We start from the raw sequence: 16,658 nt of genomic DNA, 5'->3' as shown, positions 1-16,658 counted from the left end.
GCCCCCTTCAACCCTCAATGTGGCCCTCAGGTCAATTAATTGGAAACATGAAGAAAACATGACAAAATCTACCATGAATTCATGAAAACCAGAAATATGTCCATAATCATATTTGATCACTGGTATATGTTGAGTTAAATTTGAGACATAATTGACTGTAATCGTTTTTGTATCCTACAATTTGGCCCCTTGGCAGTGAGAATTAAATGAATGTGGCCCTTGCTGTGACCAAAGTTGCCCATCCCTGCTTTATGTGATAAATAAATCAGCTCAAATTTTCCATTTTGTCCGTTAGAGGGCAGCCAAACACTTTATTTTTTTGTATCTGAAATTGATACCCTGAATTACACCTCTCAGGTAGCTGATCCTTCACATTTGCATAACAACAAACTTTAAATGTCAAATGTTTGTGGGAAAAAACAGAATGTATTGTTGTTGATTACACACGGTCTATGGAAAAGAAAAACGCTGCTGTAGAAAAATGGCGAGACATTTACAAAGCCCGAGGGAGAGAAGCCTGCGAGGCAAAGTTGAGGACAAAACACGTCAGCTTAACGTCATACGTCAGCTGTACGTCACGATGAACCAGGAAGCGTTAGACAGTACGTGGCCTTTTCAGCTTGGACCATCCAAACAGGAGCTCCACTTCATTACAAAATGGTAGTATTACTTATCTTTATCTTGTTTATATGAGTTGAAATGTGTAAGTTAGAATTATGTACAATGATGTATGGCTTATATGTATACGTTATCACCTAAAAAAATGCGTTTTCTGCGTGAAGTTATAATTTATTTAGCTGCAGACTAGCAGAGGATCGCTAGCTATCCATTGCAAAAGATTTAGTTAGGCGGTCTATTACAAGTAAATCAGTGTTTCTTGCCATTTTCTTATAATGAAATAACGCGTTAAGCTACAGGTAGATCTTTCTAACCTGCTTGTATCTTCACTATTCATGTTATGGCTGCAGGAACTCGAAGCTATGACCAGATACACCAGCCCGGTGAACCCGGCTGTGTTCCCTCACCTCACAGTCGTCCTGCTGGCCATCGGCATGTTCTTCACTGCCTGGTTCTTCGTGTATCCTTTCACCACTTGTTTCACTTCACAATGTTTGTGGTAGACATAAAAGAAGGTAACATAACCAGAGACTATTATAGTGCGTAGTAGCAACCTGCTGTTACTTTGACTGAGTTAAGGATCATATCAGGGGCTTCTCATGTTTTTACCCAGACACTGAAACATGATAGTGTTACAAAAATGTGCTATTTCTGCTAATTGCTTAAATTAACTTAAAAAAAAACTATAAACCAGGGGTCTCCAACCTTTTTTATCTGAGAGCTACTTTCAAAAAATGAAAGTGGCCAAGGGCTACTTTTTTAATAATAATAATTTATACTTTATTGATCCCGCGAGGGGAAATTCGTTTTTACACTCTGTCTAGTTAACATGCTACACAAACATAGGCTGAAATACACACACATGCACAAACAGGATCCTATGAACATGCACTAATGGAGAGGTCTCAGAGTGAGGGGGCTGCCCACAGTGGGCGCTCCTGAGCTGATGGTGGGTGGGGGGTTTGGTGCCTTGCTCAAGGGCACCTCGGCAGTGCTCAGGAAGTGGTCTGGCACCTCTCCAGCTACCAGACCAATTTCCGGACTTGGTCCGTGCCGGGACCTGAACCGGCGACCCTCCGATTCCCAACCCAAGTCCCTACAGACTGACCTACTGCCGCCCACAACAAGTGTGTCAGAAGTGGGATGCATCAAATCGCTTGCGTTTAAGATTAAGATTTACTTTATGGATCCCTGCAAGGGGAAATTCTGTTTTTACACTCTGTAAGTCATGCAACACACACATGCACAAACAGGATCCTGTGGACATGCACTAATGGAGACATGTCAGAGTGACGGAGCTGCCCACAGCGGGCGCTCCTGAGCTGCCCACAGCGGGCGCTCCTGAGCTGGTGGTGGGGAGGGCGGGGGGGGTTTGGTGCCTTGCTAAGGGGCACCTCGGCAGTGCTCGGGAAGCGATCTGGCACCTCTCCAGCTACCAGACCAACTTCCATATTTGGTCCGCACCGGGACTTGAACCGGCGACCTCCTCCTCAGACTGAGGTACTGCCGCCCCCTTTTATTTACATAGCTCACATCAGCTGAATTAAGCTGCTGTTTGTACGTGTGTGAAATTGCAATAAGCCAATTCTTATCAATAATCTTAAATTCACATCAATGTCCAAGAAAACATTAGGACTTCATACTTGTTTTTATGGGCCAAATATATGAATAGTGGGAAGAGGTGCATTTACCGTCGTCAGATTTTTATTTTTGACACAGTCGGTCAACCTATAGACCTAGAAAACCTGCCCGCGAGCTACCTGTTGGAGACCCCTGCTATAAACAAACCATACCACATGTGTTTTTGTTTTCAAAAGCCTTCAATGAACTAACTGGTTTCAACGTATTTCACAGTTCCATGGTCTGGTTACGATGTAGGAGCCCATCACAACATGCAGCCTTTTGACTTGAAAAACATACTGCCATTGCATTCACTTTCCACAGTACTCCCATGTAAAGTGGAAGCGTCTTTATGCTGTACTGTTAGAGAAATACACTCTCACAGTCACATACAGGTAATCCAGAAATGTATGTTTTAACACTATGAAACACATCCTCACACTTCTCTGAGAGGGATTTTTAGATATGAGATTGAAACCTACATTTTACATAGTTATGCATGTGCTTATTATCATAAATGTAACTATTCATAAGGCACAATCATTGACACATGTCGAACAAAGAAAACACAAGTTAATTTAAGTTCGAAGATTGGAACAAAAACTAAATCTTAGTCATGTTTAAATGGTTTGAATCATGATCTGACTGTGGAAAACATCGGGCCACTTTTGAAGTGCATGCTGACCAAATGTTTGTCAAGTTTAACTCAAAAATTGGTGATCTTTATTTTGATCACCCCGTGGAGATTTCTGTAAATGTGAATAAAGATTACAGGATGACAGCACTCAAAGTAAAGTATGATTAGGGAAATTAGGGCTGGGAATCTTTGGGTGTCTCACAATTCGATCCAGAATCTATTTTCGATTAAAAAAAACGATTCTGGATTCATGGATTCAAAGTCTATTTTTGAATTGGTACATACTTCACGATCAACTCCAGTCATCTGTGAGACTGCCAAATGAAGCAGCAAGAAATTCAGCCATTCTACTGAGTTAGAGAGCTAGCCTTAGCACTTAGCAGGGAGCGACTGATAAGTCGATTTTTGGAAGTTATGAATCTATTTTAAATCTCAGAAGATAAGAACCTCGATGTTTACATAAATCTATTTTATTTCCCATCTCTACTTAAAATTAAAGTATATATATCAGGAGGTATTTCATCTCCAAACACAACTCCACGCTTGGTTGTTCTATTTTACGAGCTAGTCCTTAACCCTCCCCCAGCTACGAGGTGACATCAACAAAATATACCCGGGATGTCTACAAAGAGTTACTGATCTCCCTTGTGGCATCACTTTTCATGGGCTTCGGTGTGCTGTTCTTACTACTCTGGGTTGGGATCTACGTATGAAGGTATGTTTAAGGTGTTATTAATGTCTAATTCTGTTTGACTTTTCAATAACTGAAAGAGTTTTGTAGCCGTTAACTTCTCTCTCTTGTTTCCTGCAGTTTGTGGTGACTGATTTGAAGAGTAACACATTCCAGAGGAGCAACACCAAACCCGACACAGACTGGATTTAATTGGACTGCACTGACAATAATATGCGATTATGTGGACTTTGGTTTTCTCGTCACAAGTAAAGGGGATTTGTAAAACTTCTGGTGTGTTTTATTGCGAACCAATGTTGGAAATTATGAATGGATCTCAACATCTTTTAAAAAAAAAAAAAAAAAAAAAAAATCAGTAATGTAAATGTTGACAGTTTTATCAATGACAGTCTAGAAGTTCACGGTAACTTAACCGGTCGAGTGGTCGGGATAAGAAGGTTACTTTGAACCACTGAAGACTATTTATGGTGCGTTTTACTAGTGGCGCCGAAAAGCTCAATCCCTGATTAATCTCTGCGTTAAAAATAGAGCAGTCGGTTTCACCTTGTGCCCAGGATAATACTCTCCACGCTAGTGATGAGGGATTACACAGGGATTAGACATGGATTATTTAATAAAAACAACAGGAAGACCATTCAAAGATCCCTGCTCAAAGACAACTGGGTACATGTGAAAATTGGCTTATTAAAAGTATGTTAACCATGTAAACAGCTCAAACTAACCTTACAAGGCAAAACAACCCAACAGGTTTCCTCCCTAGTTGAGAACAACACACTTTCATTAAAAAAGAACTATAACAATACTTTTTTTTTTTTTTTTTTTACAAAAGGTACAGCATAACAGTCACAATCAAACTAACTGCATCTTCAACACTGTTTCATTATGTCTGCAACACAAACGGATTAACCAAGGCCACAGAGATAAGAGCCAATCCTGATTAATACAATACTGTCACGTTAGACTTACCTGCCAATGTAAACCATTTGACTGGCTCACTGCCGGGCTACCCAGAGGCAGTAGACAAAAATAATGGCTGACACTTTGTCTCAGCCCCTTGACCTGTTAGTGAGTTCCATCAGATTTCTAAGTCAGCACTTTGCTTGTGCCATATGTTCAAGGGTATGATGCATTTTTTTCTTAATTATAAAAACAGTCCAAAATGTCCTACAGCTGATGGTGATCTCAAGAAGTCCCATCTTCACTGTCGAGCTCTTGCGAAGGCCTCTCGCAGCCACAGAGAGTCCTCGTACAGCCGTGGGTCTCCCATATACTCTGCTGTGCGTTTGTATAAGTAGTAATACAAAACAGCCACTGTCAACGGAAAGAAGTAAAGTTACTCAACGGCCACAGCGGCTGCAGAGACGGATAAGTGAATGAATCCGCTAATTACCTGCTCTCTGGAAAACAAAAAGAGCTTGAAGACCGTCAGTCCAAATAAAACGGTTTGAGTCGAGCCACCTAAGGTTCTAAAAAAATAAAAGAAGAGAAAAATCTGTTATAGATTTGAAGTGATGAAAGTTGTGCACAGTTTTTTAACATGGATGGTTTCACTATTAGTGTCTGTAATGGTGTGAAGGAGCATACCAACACCCAGCTGTGGAAGCAGATGCTGAGGGTCAGGTACAGAGCCGAAAACATCAGCAGAACCCTGAATCTCTCCACTAGCAGGGACACCAGGCCGACCTGGAACACGTAGGTGTTGAACATCATCAGCAGGATGATGATCACGTTGAACAAGATGGCAATGTCCTGGATGCTGCAGACACACATTTGACTGGTTGATCATGGAGTTTGCTGTGTGTTCATTAGAATTCTTATCAATGCAGCAGTATAGTGTGAACAAAGTACATTTATTAAGTTTTAAGGTTAATCAACAAATAAAAAAGAAATCCTGTATGGCGCCTGACAACTCAAAATAACTATGGAGCTCTGATAAAATAAAAAATGTTCATTCCTTGACCAGAACATTTTGAGCTGTTTATTTAAAGGATATGAAAAACCTAGCTTCTTGATAAAAACTTCAGTCACAGGGAGGCGTTTCATCAGTGTTATTATGAATACAGTGATGGAAAATGAAATGTTGGTCTAACAGTTAAATTAGTTCTTACATACAAGAGACCCTGTAGCTCTACAAATGATCTGAAAGAAGGGAAACCAGGGGGTTTCTCTTATTATTACATTCCTTATAGAAGGGGAGAGCATATTCATTTTCAATTTAGTCCTCACCAGTGACACCATACAACTAAGTTAAAGGACTTTGAAAGTAAATCTCTGTCATAAGCAACTGTACAACAAAAAATCTTGTACATCTGCTTTAAATGTTTGCTGCCATTTCATTAAAACTAAGAGTTTCTTTGGTAATCATAAAAAATATTTGGATGTAATCCACCTCTCCATGTTGACACTTTATCATCATCAGTATCTTGTACTGGTTAATCCATTTATATAATATTTATAATAATTATAAAATACACTAGAATATGTACACATGCACATGTAAAATAAATACTTGACAATGATATGAGGGGACGCAAGCAAACCTGCATGGTTCAAGATAAAATCAACCTTTGTTTTCTTTTTATTCTACTTGAGAAACTTAATGTAACATAATTAAGCAGGAATCTATTTTCAGTTCATCTTTCACAAACTGACTGATATACCAACTAATGATTTGGGAACGTAGTCCAGTGACTTACATGAAAAGCACTAGTTGGATGACAGGCGCTGCCCTCAGGAGTTCACTGAAGGAGTTGACAAAGAGGTCATAGGCCAAAAGTGTCAGCTGTATGAGCAGCACCAGAGAGTAGTTACCAGACTGCAGCATCTTCAGGGGCTGGTTCTGCAAACTACCAAACCTAAGAGTCTATCCTCCTCCACACTCCCGCTGGGTATCTTCACATGGACAATAAGCAGGTACCTGTTGGTGAAGTCTTTTTGTTCTTGATTCAATCCCTACATGGTTCAGTGCATCCTTTAAAAAAAAAAACACTGCAGATGTCTGGGAACAGATGAATTGACTTCAATACTTTTCAATTCACATAGTCAGACACTGATCTGAGCTTTCCATCAAAGTGACCAGATTGTCTTCACTCGGGCTTGTTTCTCCGTTCAAAATCATGCTGTTTGTTGTCCACTGAGAAAAAATATCTTGGTGATGTTTGCAGGAAATCCAAGACATCCGATCAGTTGTTAAACATCCCTACAAGTGGTGCATGTTGACATCTTGGGAGCGGACAGTCTCAAAGTGTGGATGCCCTGTGAGGACGGAAAGAAAATGACGTAAAACAACACTGTTGTACAATTAAGGGGGATGGGTGCAAAGTAGTTTGTTTTCACCTCCGAAGTGTAATCAAAGATTTAGCCATTTCAATTACAAAAACATTTTGAATGTTGGAGTTTCTGTTTCAGTAAACTATAATAGCAGTAAACCTAAACATGTAACCACGAAGGGTCAACTTATGGTCAGTCTATTATAGAGGCAAGTATGGTGAGGTCAAGACAGGGATTATAGATTAATTTCGCCTACACGGCCACCTTCCCTTGTTTTGTTGTTATGGTTAAACACTCCCCGGCTTTCGTTTTACGCATCCAATCTACCCATGACGATTTAGCCCTGGCTAATAATACACTTCAAGACGGATTTTTAGATTGACTACTACTGACTGTTTTCCCCCACAATCCTGTTTCCACAACAAAACACTCGCATGGCACTGACCCAGCTCAGATGTTTAACCTCGAGGAACTCCCTCCAGACATGCTTTCTAGTTAACCATCAAAACATTGCACGAGTAACATTTTCAAATCCAAACTTTAACCGATACCGACCTTATCAGGGGGAAACAGCAATTCGAGCCATCCAGAGGGAAGAACGGCAACGAAACGATTTAAATCCCATTTCTTATCCCACGAAATGCGAACCATTCGGAGCGTCCACTGCGGCTTTTCCGCGGTAACGTATGCATTTCCTTGAATTCCATGGTAACGCTTCTACTTACCGTAATACCAGACATATACATTCATCTGAATATTACAAAAACTAAATCAACAACTAAAATAATATAGAGGAAAACACCACATTTCGGTGCTGTGTTGGTTAAAAAAAATGTATTCGTTTTAAGTAGAAAGGGTTGAATAGAAAAGTAGGTACACCATTTTGGGCAGAGAGAAATGAGGTGGGCTTGTGGGCTTCATCAATCATTACGGTAAACGTCGACAGCATGAGGTCACACTGCCACCCAGCGGTGTGAATCAGTACTTTCCTAAACTGAAACACTGTGAGGTGTTCAAAGGTAGTGGACACCTGCGTCCAGCACTACACTCCCAGGTGAGTAGGAAAAGTTCCGACAACTTCGTTGATTTGATATTGTAATATTAGTCATGTATACAGCGTTTATGTTCACCTTCGCTCCGTTATGATACATTTACAACCGAATAACTGCTGTTGCTGCGTCCTTTTCTACTTTATTAATAATTAAAATGTGGACGAGATAACATGATTATCTCTGTTTTGGGTTTCTCTAGGTAGCTGCATCGTATGCAAGGTATTTCAGTCGTACAATATTTTAGTGCTGGGTTTCAGTCAAACTTTTGGTATAGTCAAAAACGCTAATCTGCGTTTCACAACCACACTGTCTGTTTACCTTGCTGTTTTGTCATTGGGGCTGTTACAGTGTTTTCAGCGCAGCATATGTTTCAAACTAACCCAAATAGTCACAGTAAGTATGGTGTCATGGGGAACTTGTGCACAGAAAGTGTTTAACCTCTTAAATTTGCCTGTAGCCTACAGCAAGTAACACAGTCTTTAGTAATGTCTGGTCACTTTCGCTGAGACTTACCTTGCTTGTATTGGTGTGTACGTTTATCTGACCTTTGGCTTTGCTGTTTGCTTATTGGGAGACTGGTGTGACTTTAAGAATTCCTTAACATATGATGTTTACACTGGTATGTCTCTTATCTGTCTCTAGTGCTACAAGGAAGATTTAAAGGATTCATAGATTTACAGTGAGATGCTTATTATTATCAGTACAAACTTAATTGTGTTATGCTTTTTATTTTTAAAACACATTTGAGTCTTTATGCTGATCTTCTCTTTTGATATTTAACCTAAAGTCATTTTATGTGTGAGGCTGTCATAAATCACTGTTTTACGAACGATCAGGGAGATACTAAGGCAAATTTTTTCCCAGTAGCTTTCTAGAGCAAAATTACTTTGCAATTGTGGTATTTCTGGCAATGCAAACAACTGCAAATGTTTGATTTGCATCTCCTCTCCCCTGGCTATCCACCCTCCCCTTCAAGTACACAGTAACTCTCTCACATGACACCGTCCTGTTTTTTATCGGCCCAACATCCTGGTGTGCAGTCATGGACACTTCCAGTAGCAGCATCCCATTTTTATAACTTTTCCTTATCTAAATAAACATTGAGAATAATTGTTTATCTTGCAGGATGCTAAGACTAGATGTCGTGGCTTCTCTAGAAATTCATATATCTAGGATGGGATTATGTAAAATAAGATGCCATCAGCTAGGAAACCTACAACTTTTATGCAATCTTAAGTGCAAACACGTCTGACAGCTGATCACAGTAGCTGTAGATAGTGTGTTTAGTCACAGGTTAGTTTGTTCTGTACTTTATGTTTGACAAGGGAGGTCCTGTAGGGCCAGCTTCCCACAATATATTGCAGCACAGCAGAACATCATAATTCTCTATTGATTCTAAGGAAAGTAAAAGTGAATGTCTTTGCTTTTGCCTGAGACTGGTGGTATCTTATAAAAATGTATAAACAAAAAAGAAAACACAAGAAACCTTTCATTCGTCACTGAATAACGATCATTTCTTGTTGTTCATTCATCTCATCGACATTTCTTGTTTTCAGTTATGCTAATGAATTGTTCAACATTTGAAATGGGAAAAGCAGTAAAACAATAATGTCCACCATAACCTCCATGGTGATGTCATTTAACATGTTATTTTAAAAAGACAAACAGGACATCCTCTCATTTAAGAAGGAGTGATTAGTAAACAGTTCCCTTTTCCCCTAGGATTTTAAAAAATCTGACTGGCTGCAAATTCTCAGCAGAATAACTTACTGCAACTACTGAATTTTGGTTCATTGTTTGAGTTATTTTACAAACAGAACTGGTTAAAAATAAGGCCAACAAATATCTGACCTCAGCAAAATGAGCATGACACAAATGAGCATTTTTCGTTCTTTATTTTCCTTTTTTTCGTCGAGTATCAGTACGAACTGAGTAGCATCAGGTTTTTGATTGGCTTAACCACACATGATCACTTCTTCGTCAAACGATTAATCAATTTATTGCCTAATCCCCTCGACTCTACTTCTCATGTCTCTCTGAAAAATAAAAGAAGCTAAGAATTGAACGATTATCCAGACCTGTCTCTGTCTCAGCAGTCATGTCTCACTGGCTAAATGATGGTGAGGTGCTGGTGGCGCAGGGCTCTGGTGAGACAGTACCAGTGAGCCCCAGAACGCGAGGCCTTCCACCTGGAAGCCCCAAGCCAGGCCGGGGACGCAGTCCATTATCTTCACCCAGCGCCAGAGAGGCAGTGCCAGGAAGCCCTCTGGTTGAGACCATGGGCAAGGCCAAAGAGCTCTTTGTGCTGTGTGATAAAGAGGGGAAAGGGTTCATCACGAAGCGGGACATGCAGGTGAGCACCCAATATTTTAATAAAATAAAAATGAGTAAAAAAGTAAAGAAAACTGCAGGTTCTGAATTATCCAATTTGTTTTGATCAGAGGCTGCAAGGGGAGTTGCCGCTGTCCCCTGAACAGCTGGAGACAGTGTTTGAGAGTCTGGACAGACAAAGCAATGGATTCCTGACTCCTGTTGAGTTCAACACAGGACTTGGTGAGTTAAGTTTTCCGAGACCACTAAATCCCTGTGATGTCTTTGAGGACAGCTTGTGTTCATTCATAAATGTCATGCTCCCTGTCTGTGGTGCAGGAGGGTTGATGGGACTGGAGGACACGACTGAGCTGGATCAAGAAGAACAAGAACTTCATACAGAGCAGGTTGACTGGAGTCAGGACCCTGCTGCAGTCAGATTTGTCAACATACTGATGGAGCTTGGTGCTGAAAGACTCCTCAGAGAGTAAGATTGTGCTCACGGACTCAGTCCCAACAAGGCTGTAGTATAAGATCTCCCCACAACCATATTCAAAAGTATCACCAGTTTCTAGGTATACTTAGCTAAGGTACTTGTTGAATACTAAAGAATAGAAAATACATAGGCAAAGAAATACGTGATGCATTACCTCCACATTTAAAAACTGTCAAAAAGACAAAACTGGAATAGTTCTGGGGGAAAAAAATCCACATGACATTAAAGCATTCTCTGCCTCTATAAACATTTCATATATAGAAGTCTTATACATACTTATAGGTGATGAATCTAAATCTGTATCCCGTCTCCTAAACTGAATCAAAGTCATTTAAAAAAATTTGTTTGCATATCTTAAAGAATCTTTTTTGTGGATGCCATGATAAAGATGCATGATATATGCAGCATCTCTTTTAGTGCGTTCAAACAAACCTTGTCCAAAACTCAGATGAAACTCCTGATATTTGCAGCATGAGCTACATGTGTGAATGCAAACAGTCTGCCCCTTCCGCGTTGTCGTTTTTACATCACGTCTTGCCTCAGGACTGAATTTCAGGAGCAGTCCTCCTAAAATTCTCTCAGAATCTTCAGGAGTGCATATGTGAAAACGGCTTTAGTTATGCTGTGCTGTCCTCAGTCACTTTATAAGTTGTATGTCTTGCTGTTTGTTGTGTGTCAGTCAGCAGGACCTTTGTTCTCTGTGGTGTGACCTCCAGAGAGAAAGACCAGAGCTTCTCAGTGTCCTGGAAGACGTCTTGATCCACGCCGTGTCCCATTTACAGGACTCCGTCAGAGAGAGAGACAGTCTTGAACAAGCTTTACGCAGGTCCACAATTCCCTCTCCATTCCTCAGCAATCTTAACACGATACATACATGTGATTTTCCATATTCAACGGTGAGTAATCAGATTGCGTTTTCTCCTAATTATCCCTGTCTTAGGCGGGAGAGTGAACATGATCAGGTTGTTCGTTCCATATATGAAGAGATGGAAACCCAAATCCAAGAGCATAGAGAGAAACTGCTGGTTCAGGTATAGATGCATGCAGCATTTGTCCATTTAACAAAAGTGAACTTCATGATAGCATACTGTATTTTTTTGTGTGTGAAATCAAGGACAGTGTCAGACACAAGCAGAAAGGGCATCGACTTGAAGAGGAGCTGAAGATAAAAGACCAAGAGCTGGAGATTACGCTCACGAAACAGAGAGAGGTGAGAGTTTATATAGTGACAGTGTTAAAACTAAAGAGTTAGTTTATGTGTGAATCAACAGGAGTTCTCTTTGTTCTTAGCTGGAGACCAAAATCAGGCAGCTGGGCTGTGAACGGGAAAACATCAAGCAGCAAAACCAGCAGCTGCGGAACCTCAACATGCAGCTTCAGGAGCAGGTGGAGAGCAGCAGAGAGCAGCTGCAGAACGCTCTGGGTCAGCTCAGCGTGCTGCAGCTGAATGAGGCCCAGGAACAAGTGGACCGACAGAGGTGAGCTTCTGACAGCGCAAGAAGCTGCCTGAGTGTCCGGAGTATGGGATCAGAAATTTACATCACGAATCCACATCCATTGTTGGTGACAATATTACAAATAAGCATCATTTTCCATGTCAGACATGTTTTAAAAAAAAAAAGGCAAAACTATTTATTCAAGTAAATGATTGTTAGGGCTCACCTTTCCAGGTGAGTGTAAAAATGACTCCTAGCACTGCAGGTGAAGATGTGCAGAATTCTGTGTTTGTTATCCAGTAAAAGACCACACCATCATTTTATACTGCAAGTCTTAGTGCTCAATTTATGCTGACTTCCAATTTTCATAGTTAGCTTTGTGGCTAAATTCAGAAGTAAAAGATTCCAGCATTCTGTCATTTTTTTGCCATTAATTCTTCTGTGAAAAAAAAATACAGATCTGAGTCACTTATCTATAAAAAAAAATCTGATTTGTCACCTTCCTTCTCGAGTCTGAACTGAGCTTGTTTGTTTTTCTGTTTTTTTGTTTAGGGTAAAAAAAAATTGCCACACGTGTCCTTTAACAGACAGTTTTTTTTTTCTTCATTGTAGAAGTGTGATGAAGGTGTCAACAAACATGCAGAAAGAGAAGGGCAGTCTCTTAAGACAACTGGAGATATTGAGGTCAGTCCAAACGTGTTTCTCTACAACATGTGTAAAAGAAAAGAGTACCTGTGAGGCAATGACATTTCCACTGGAAACTCATCTGATGCTGTGACTCAATGCTTTTCTCTGTGTGTGTGTGTGTGTGTGTGTGTGTGTGTGTGTGTGTGTGTGTGTGTGTGTGTGTGTGTGTGTGTGTGTGTGTGTGTGTGTGTGTGTGTGTGTGTGTGTGTGTGTGTGTGTGTGTGTGTGTGTGTGTGTGTGTGTGTGTGTGTGTGTGTGTGTGTGTGTGTGTGTGTGTGTGTGTGTCAGGGATATGAACAAAAGGCTGCGAGACGACAAAGATGCCCAGCACACTCAGAAGAGGGTCAGTCCCAGATACTATGGCCTTCCTGCTTTTCCATTAACTTATTACCTCAGTGAAGACCTTTGCCCATCCTGGACTCAGCAGATTTATCCAACATAAGCTAAGTCCAGGAATAGCGTCATGCTTTATTATTTATACGGGTATCTGTTACTCATTGGTTATGGATTGTGTTAGTCGACAACACTGTGGGATTTATACATGTCAGCAATGTTTCTCTCTTGTAGACGGATAATGTGTGAACAGTTTTGTTGAAAAGACATTCATTCTGTCCTGTGTCAACTTGAAGGAAATAGTCTTTAATATATTTATAATGATACTGTTTACAGCACTATTAAGAGGGACTACAGTGGGTCAGTATTAACCATCTAATAAAATCAATCATCAGAATTCTTTAAGGAGTGACCATCTTTATTCCACTCTCAAGAAAAAACAAATGCCCGGTAAAGGGTTGCACTTTTACTGGACATTTGAACTTCTGAAAAACCCTTTCAATCAAGGTTTCTAAAAAAAAAAAAAAAAAAAAAACCTCACTAGAAATACAATAAATATCTTTCAATGAACTATTCATTCTTGTATGTTTGTCTTGCACTATGATTTATAATCAAATAGATGCATTTCAGTGGCTGAAGACCTGGAAAGGGTTCGATCTGTGGCCCCTTTCCCACATACAATTCCCCACTCTCTCTCCCCCCAATTTCTGATTCTATCCACTGACTTGTCTCTTCAAATAAAGGAATAAAAAGCCCAAAAATTCAAAATGAAATTTATCATTTCTGATAAATAATTATTTGAAAAATCTTTGCAGCAGAATAAATGTCCCTTTAAGCTTCAGTTTTTGCTTTTTTGAAAGTACATACCAAATATCTTAGTGTGCATCATTTTATCATTTAGAATGAAAAGGCAACATAACATATTTAAACAACAAAAAAAATGTACATGTTACTTATTTCTCCCATAAAACCTTTCAGAGTCCAATCGTAAGAACACCTTTACTGAAGAAAGGCTCAATAATAGGTAACTACTTGCTGCAAGACAATCTGCTGAAAAGGTTGGTATGACTAACAACAGCATCTTCTGTCACATTCATCAACTCTGCAGACGCTCCGGGCAGACTGACACAGACAGAAACTAATTTTTGTGTGTTCATTAATTGTGAAGACAGCTGAGCTCATCCGATGAGTTGGAGCAGGACAAAGACGAAGGGGTGACAAATTCATCTAAGAGACACCAACCGTCATGTATAGTCAGGGGTGACAGTGTTGAACAGATGCAAACTCAGGTAGGGAACAAATGAATTTTATAGATACACACAAAAAAAGAGATCTAAATGAAAAACCCTGAGGTTTTTGTATGCTTTAGAGCAATAATGGAGTACAGATCTGTACAATGTGCATCCTCTTGAAAGCAAAGGAAAAACATCTTACACCACAAAGTTAAGTTTGGTGCCTTTACCTGAATTCTAGAGCAAAATGATCAGTCCTCAGCGAGTGTTCAAGCTGGTTTTCCTGGGAAACTCGGGGGTGGGTAAGACCTCCTTCATCCAGCACTACTGCACAGGACGCCTCCAGAGTGAAATGAGAGCTACTGTAGGTGAGCTTTTCATTTGCTTTCGCTGTTCCTCATGATTAACAAGCTTCTCTTTGTATATTGTAGGTACAAAACCATCCATTTCTGTTGTCTCTAGGTATAGATTTCCAGATGAAGACTCTGACTCTGGGCTCTACGTCCATTACCCTGCAGCTCTGGGACACTGCAGGACAGGAGAGGTCAGATATAATGTAGCATATTACAGAAAACAAGATAAGTGACCTTGTGTGGCCCGCTGTGCAAAAGAAAACATGATTACGGACCATTCTGGATATCTTTTTTTTTTTGTTTGTTTGTTTCTGTCTTCACAAATGTGTGTTCAGGTTTCGCAGCATCACTGAGCAGTACTACAGAAAGGCGGACGGCATCCTGGCCATGTATGATATCACTCAGTCTGCCTCCTTCACCGCTATCAGAGGATGGGTAGACTCTGTGAAGGTGAGCTCTCCTGATGGCTGCATGGGAAAAAAACATGCAAAACTGTTTTGTCCTCATTTGAATACACATACAGGGAATGTACTATACTTCCCATGAGGACCTTAAAGACGCTAAACTCAGGAATAAATCTCAACTTTAAATCTTCCTTTTGTGTCAGGTCGATTTTAGCAGATTTGTATGTAGATAATGAAATAGCTTCCTTCATAAAAGATGTATTTTGCTTCAGTTTTCAACACTGAAATGTGTGTTTTCTACGCTGACGCGTGTCTGTAACAGGAGAAGATGTGTGACGGAGCTATACTGATGCTGCTGGCCAACAAGGTGGACCTGTCCGAAACTAGAAAAGTGTCGACAGTGGAGGGACAGAGACTAGCAGAGGTGAATATTCGAGGCACATTTGAATATTCAAAAAACGTTTGCAGTGATTTGCTCGTAAGGTTAACACAAAGTAAGGAACTTAGACTTTAAATCAAACAGGATAAATTAACTAATTTTCTTTTTCTTGGTTTTTACAGCAGCATCAAGCTTTTTTTTACGAGTGTAGCGCAAAAACTGGATGTAACATGGAGGAGCTGATGACATCACTGGCTGGGTATGGGAGTCTTATTTCTTCAGTGTTTGTTACTCACTGCTACACGTTTGTATCTTCTGTGTTGGCGGATTGATTGTGTCGTTAATTTGACTCTTACTCTTACTTTACATTCGCTTAGCATTTTTAAGTTATGCAGTCTAATACAGCAGCAATGCAAAAAGTCCTACATTTATTTTAAATTTAAAGAGACAGGCTATCTACACACCTTCCCCGAGCCTCTGATATCTTAAGAAAGCTTGTTTTTTTCTGGCTAACAGTTTTTAAAAGTTTCTTCAGATCAAAGAGTTAATCAACAATGACAAAAGTTTTCAGCAAGAATGAGAAATGATCGCCTTGTTTGCTTGATTCATGACTTAAATGGATAATCAGTTGTTTCAAGTCGTTATTAATCAATTGGTTTCAGCCCTTTTGGTTTATTTGATAGAGTTTTCAAAAGTTTTAAGATTGAACCATCAGCAGAATCAATCATGTTAACTGCAGACTCATTTTTTTTATTTTAGTTTCTTCTGCACAATAATTTGTGATCATTTTCTTATTTTAGGATGCTAGTTTCCCAGCATGATCGACAGTGTGAGGATGCACTTTTACTGACAGAAGACCCCGTTCAAAGAAGCTGCTGCACATAAAAAAAAAAAAACAGGAAAAGAAACTCCCTGTAAGCACCATGGCCCTTTGGTTGTACATGTGTTTGTTGGGACTGTTGGACAAAGTTTTGAGGAATGTTGCTGAACACCCACAAAAGATTTCTACCCAGGTCCTGAGGTCTCACACCTTTTATTTTAAATCAAATTTTATATGAAAACGTTTACAAGGCAGTATCTGTAATTTGCCAATTCTGTATTAACTCAATATTTCAATAAAATATATTTTTGAGGACTCCT

The 16,658-nt window shown here is 39.9% G+C and overlaps 3 protein-coding genes across 5 annotated transcripts; 2 read left to right on the top strand and 1 right to left on the bottom strand.

The window, feature by feature from the left end:
* The first annotated feature begins 549 nt into the window (after positions 1 to 549).
* Positions 550 to 3,836, top strand: tmem258 (transmembrane protein 258). Its single transcript, XM_061035480.1, has 4 exons — positions 550 to 660; positions 969 to 1,078; positions 3,462 to 3,590; positions 3,687 to 3,836. Exons 1-3 carry the CDS (start codon positions 658 to 660, stop codon positions 3,586 to 3,588), a joined length of 240 nt encoding a protein of 79 aa, XP_060891463.1. The 5' UTR covers positions 550 to 657; the 3' UTR covers positions 3,589 to 3,590; positions 3,687 to 3,836.
* A 325-nt stretch (positions 3,837 to 4,161) lies between these two features.
* Positions 4,162 to 7,510, bottom strand: tmem138 (transmembrane protein 138). 2 transcript variants are annotated; one of them, XM_061035479.1, is made up of 5 exons: positions 7,392 to 7,510; positions 6,263 to 6,821; positions 5,151 to 5,322; positions 4,957 to 5,032; positions 4,162 to 4,877 (listed from the first exon to the last, which is right to left on the bottom strand). In XM_061035479.1, the coding sequence occupies exons 2-5, from the start codon at positions 6,388 to 6,390 to the stop codon at positions 4,765 to 4,767; spliced, it is 489 nt and encodes a 162-aa protein (XP_060891462.1). In that variant the 5' UTR covers positions 6,391 to 6,821; positions 7,392 to 7,510; the 3' UTR covers positions 4,162 to 4,764. The 2 variants fall into 2 exon arrangements, with proteins under 2 accessions (XP_060891462.1, XP_060891461.1); XM_061035478.1 differs by lacking the exon at positions 7,392 to 7,510 and having other exon boundaries at positions 6,263 to 7,137.
* A 319-nt stretch (positions 7,511 to 7,829) lies between these two features.
* On the top strand, positions 7,830 to 16,653 carry cracr2b (calcium release activated channel regulator 2B). Of its 2 annotated transcripts, none has more exons than XM_061035489.1 (18): positions 7,830 to 7,890; positions 9,985 to 10,241; positions 10,330 to 10,441; positions 10,538 to 10,685; positions 11,374 to 11,520; positions 11,635 to 11,725; positions 11,809 to 11,904; positions 11,985 to 12,172; positions 12,743 to 12,814; positions 13,106 to 13,160; positions 14,129 to 14,208; positions 14,319 to 14,439; positions 14,624 to 14,750; positions 14,845 to 14,926; positions 15,071 to 15,185; positions 15,462 to 15,563; positions 15,701 to 15,777; positions 16,319 to 16,653. In XM_061035489.1, exons 2-18 carry the CDS (start codon positions 9,987 to 9,989, stop codon positions 16,401 to 16,403), a joined length of 1,953 nt encoding a protein of 650 aa, XP_060891472.1. In that variant the 5' UTR covers positions 7,830 to 7,890; positions 9,985 to 9,986; the 3' UTR covers positions 16,404 to 16,653. The 2 variants fall into 2 exon arrangements, with proteins under 2 accessions (XP_060891472.1, XP_060891473.1); XM_061035490.1 differs by having other exon boundaries at positions 7,831 to 7,890; positions 9,982 to 10,241.
* Positions 16,654 to 16,658: the final 5 nt, after the last annotated feature.

The sequence above is a fragment of the Labrus mixtus genome, chromosome 4 (assembly GCF_963584025.1).
Source record: "Labrus mixtus chromosome 4, fLabMix1.1, whole genome shotgun sequence".
Taxonomy (NCBI): domain Eukaryota; kingdom Metazoa; phylum Chordata; class Actinopteri; order Labriformes; family Labridae; genus Labrus; species Labrus mixtus.
This window is presented reverse-complemented; position numbering and strand designations above follow the sequence as displayed.

Bases quoted from the DNA above. Each gene is read 5' to 3' on its own strand.
- tmem138 (XM_061035479.1), bottom strand. From the start codon at position 6,390: ATGCTGCAGTCTGGTAACTACTCTCTGGTGCTGCTCATACAGCTGACA. The intron at 5,033-5,150 runs GTATGCTCCTTC...TTATTTTTTTAG, and splicing joins GCTTCCACAGCTGGGTGTTG to AACCTTAGGTGGCTCGACTC. The intron at 4,878-4,956 runs GTAATTAGCGGA...TTCCGTTGACAG, and splicing joins TTTTGTTTTCCAGAGAGCAG to TGGCTGTTTTGTATTACTAC.
- cracr2b (XM_061035489.1), top strand. From the start codon at position 9,987: ATGTCTCACTGGCTAAATGATGGTGAGGTGCTGGTGGCGCAGGGCTCT. The intron at 13,161-14,128 runs GTCAGTCCCAGA...AAAACCTTTCAG, and splicing joins CCCAGCACACTCAGAAGAGG to AGTCCAATCGTAAGAACACC. The intron at 15,778-16,318 runs GTATGGGAGTCT...TTCTTATTTTAG, and splicing joins CTGATGACATCACTGGCTGG to GATGCTAGTTTCCCAGCATG.
- tmem258 (XM_061035480.1), top strand. The intron at 1,079-3,461 runs GTATCCTTTCAC...ACCCTCCCCCAG, and splicing joins TTCACTGCCTGGTTCTTCGT to CTACGAGGTGACATCAACAA.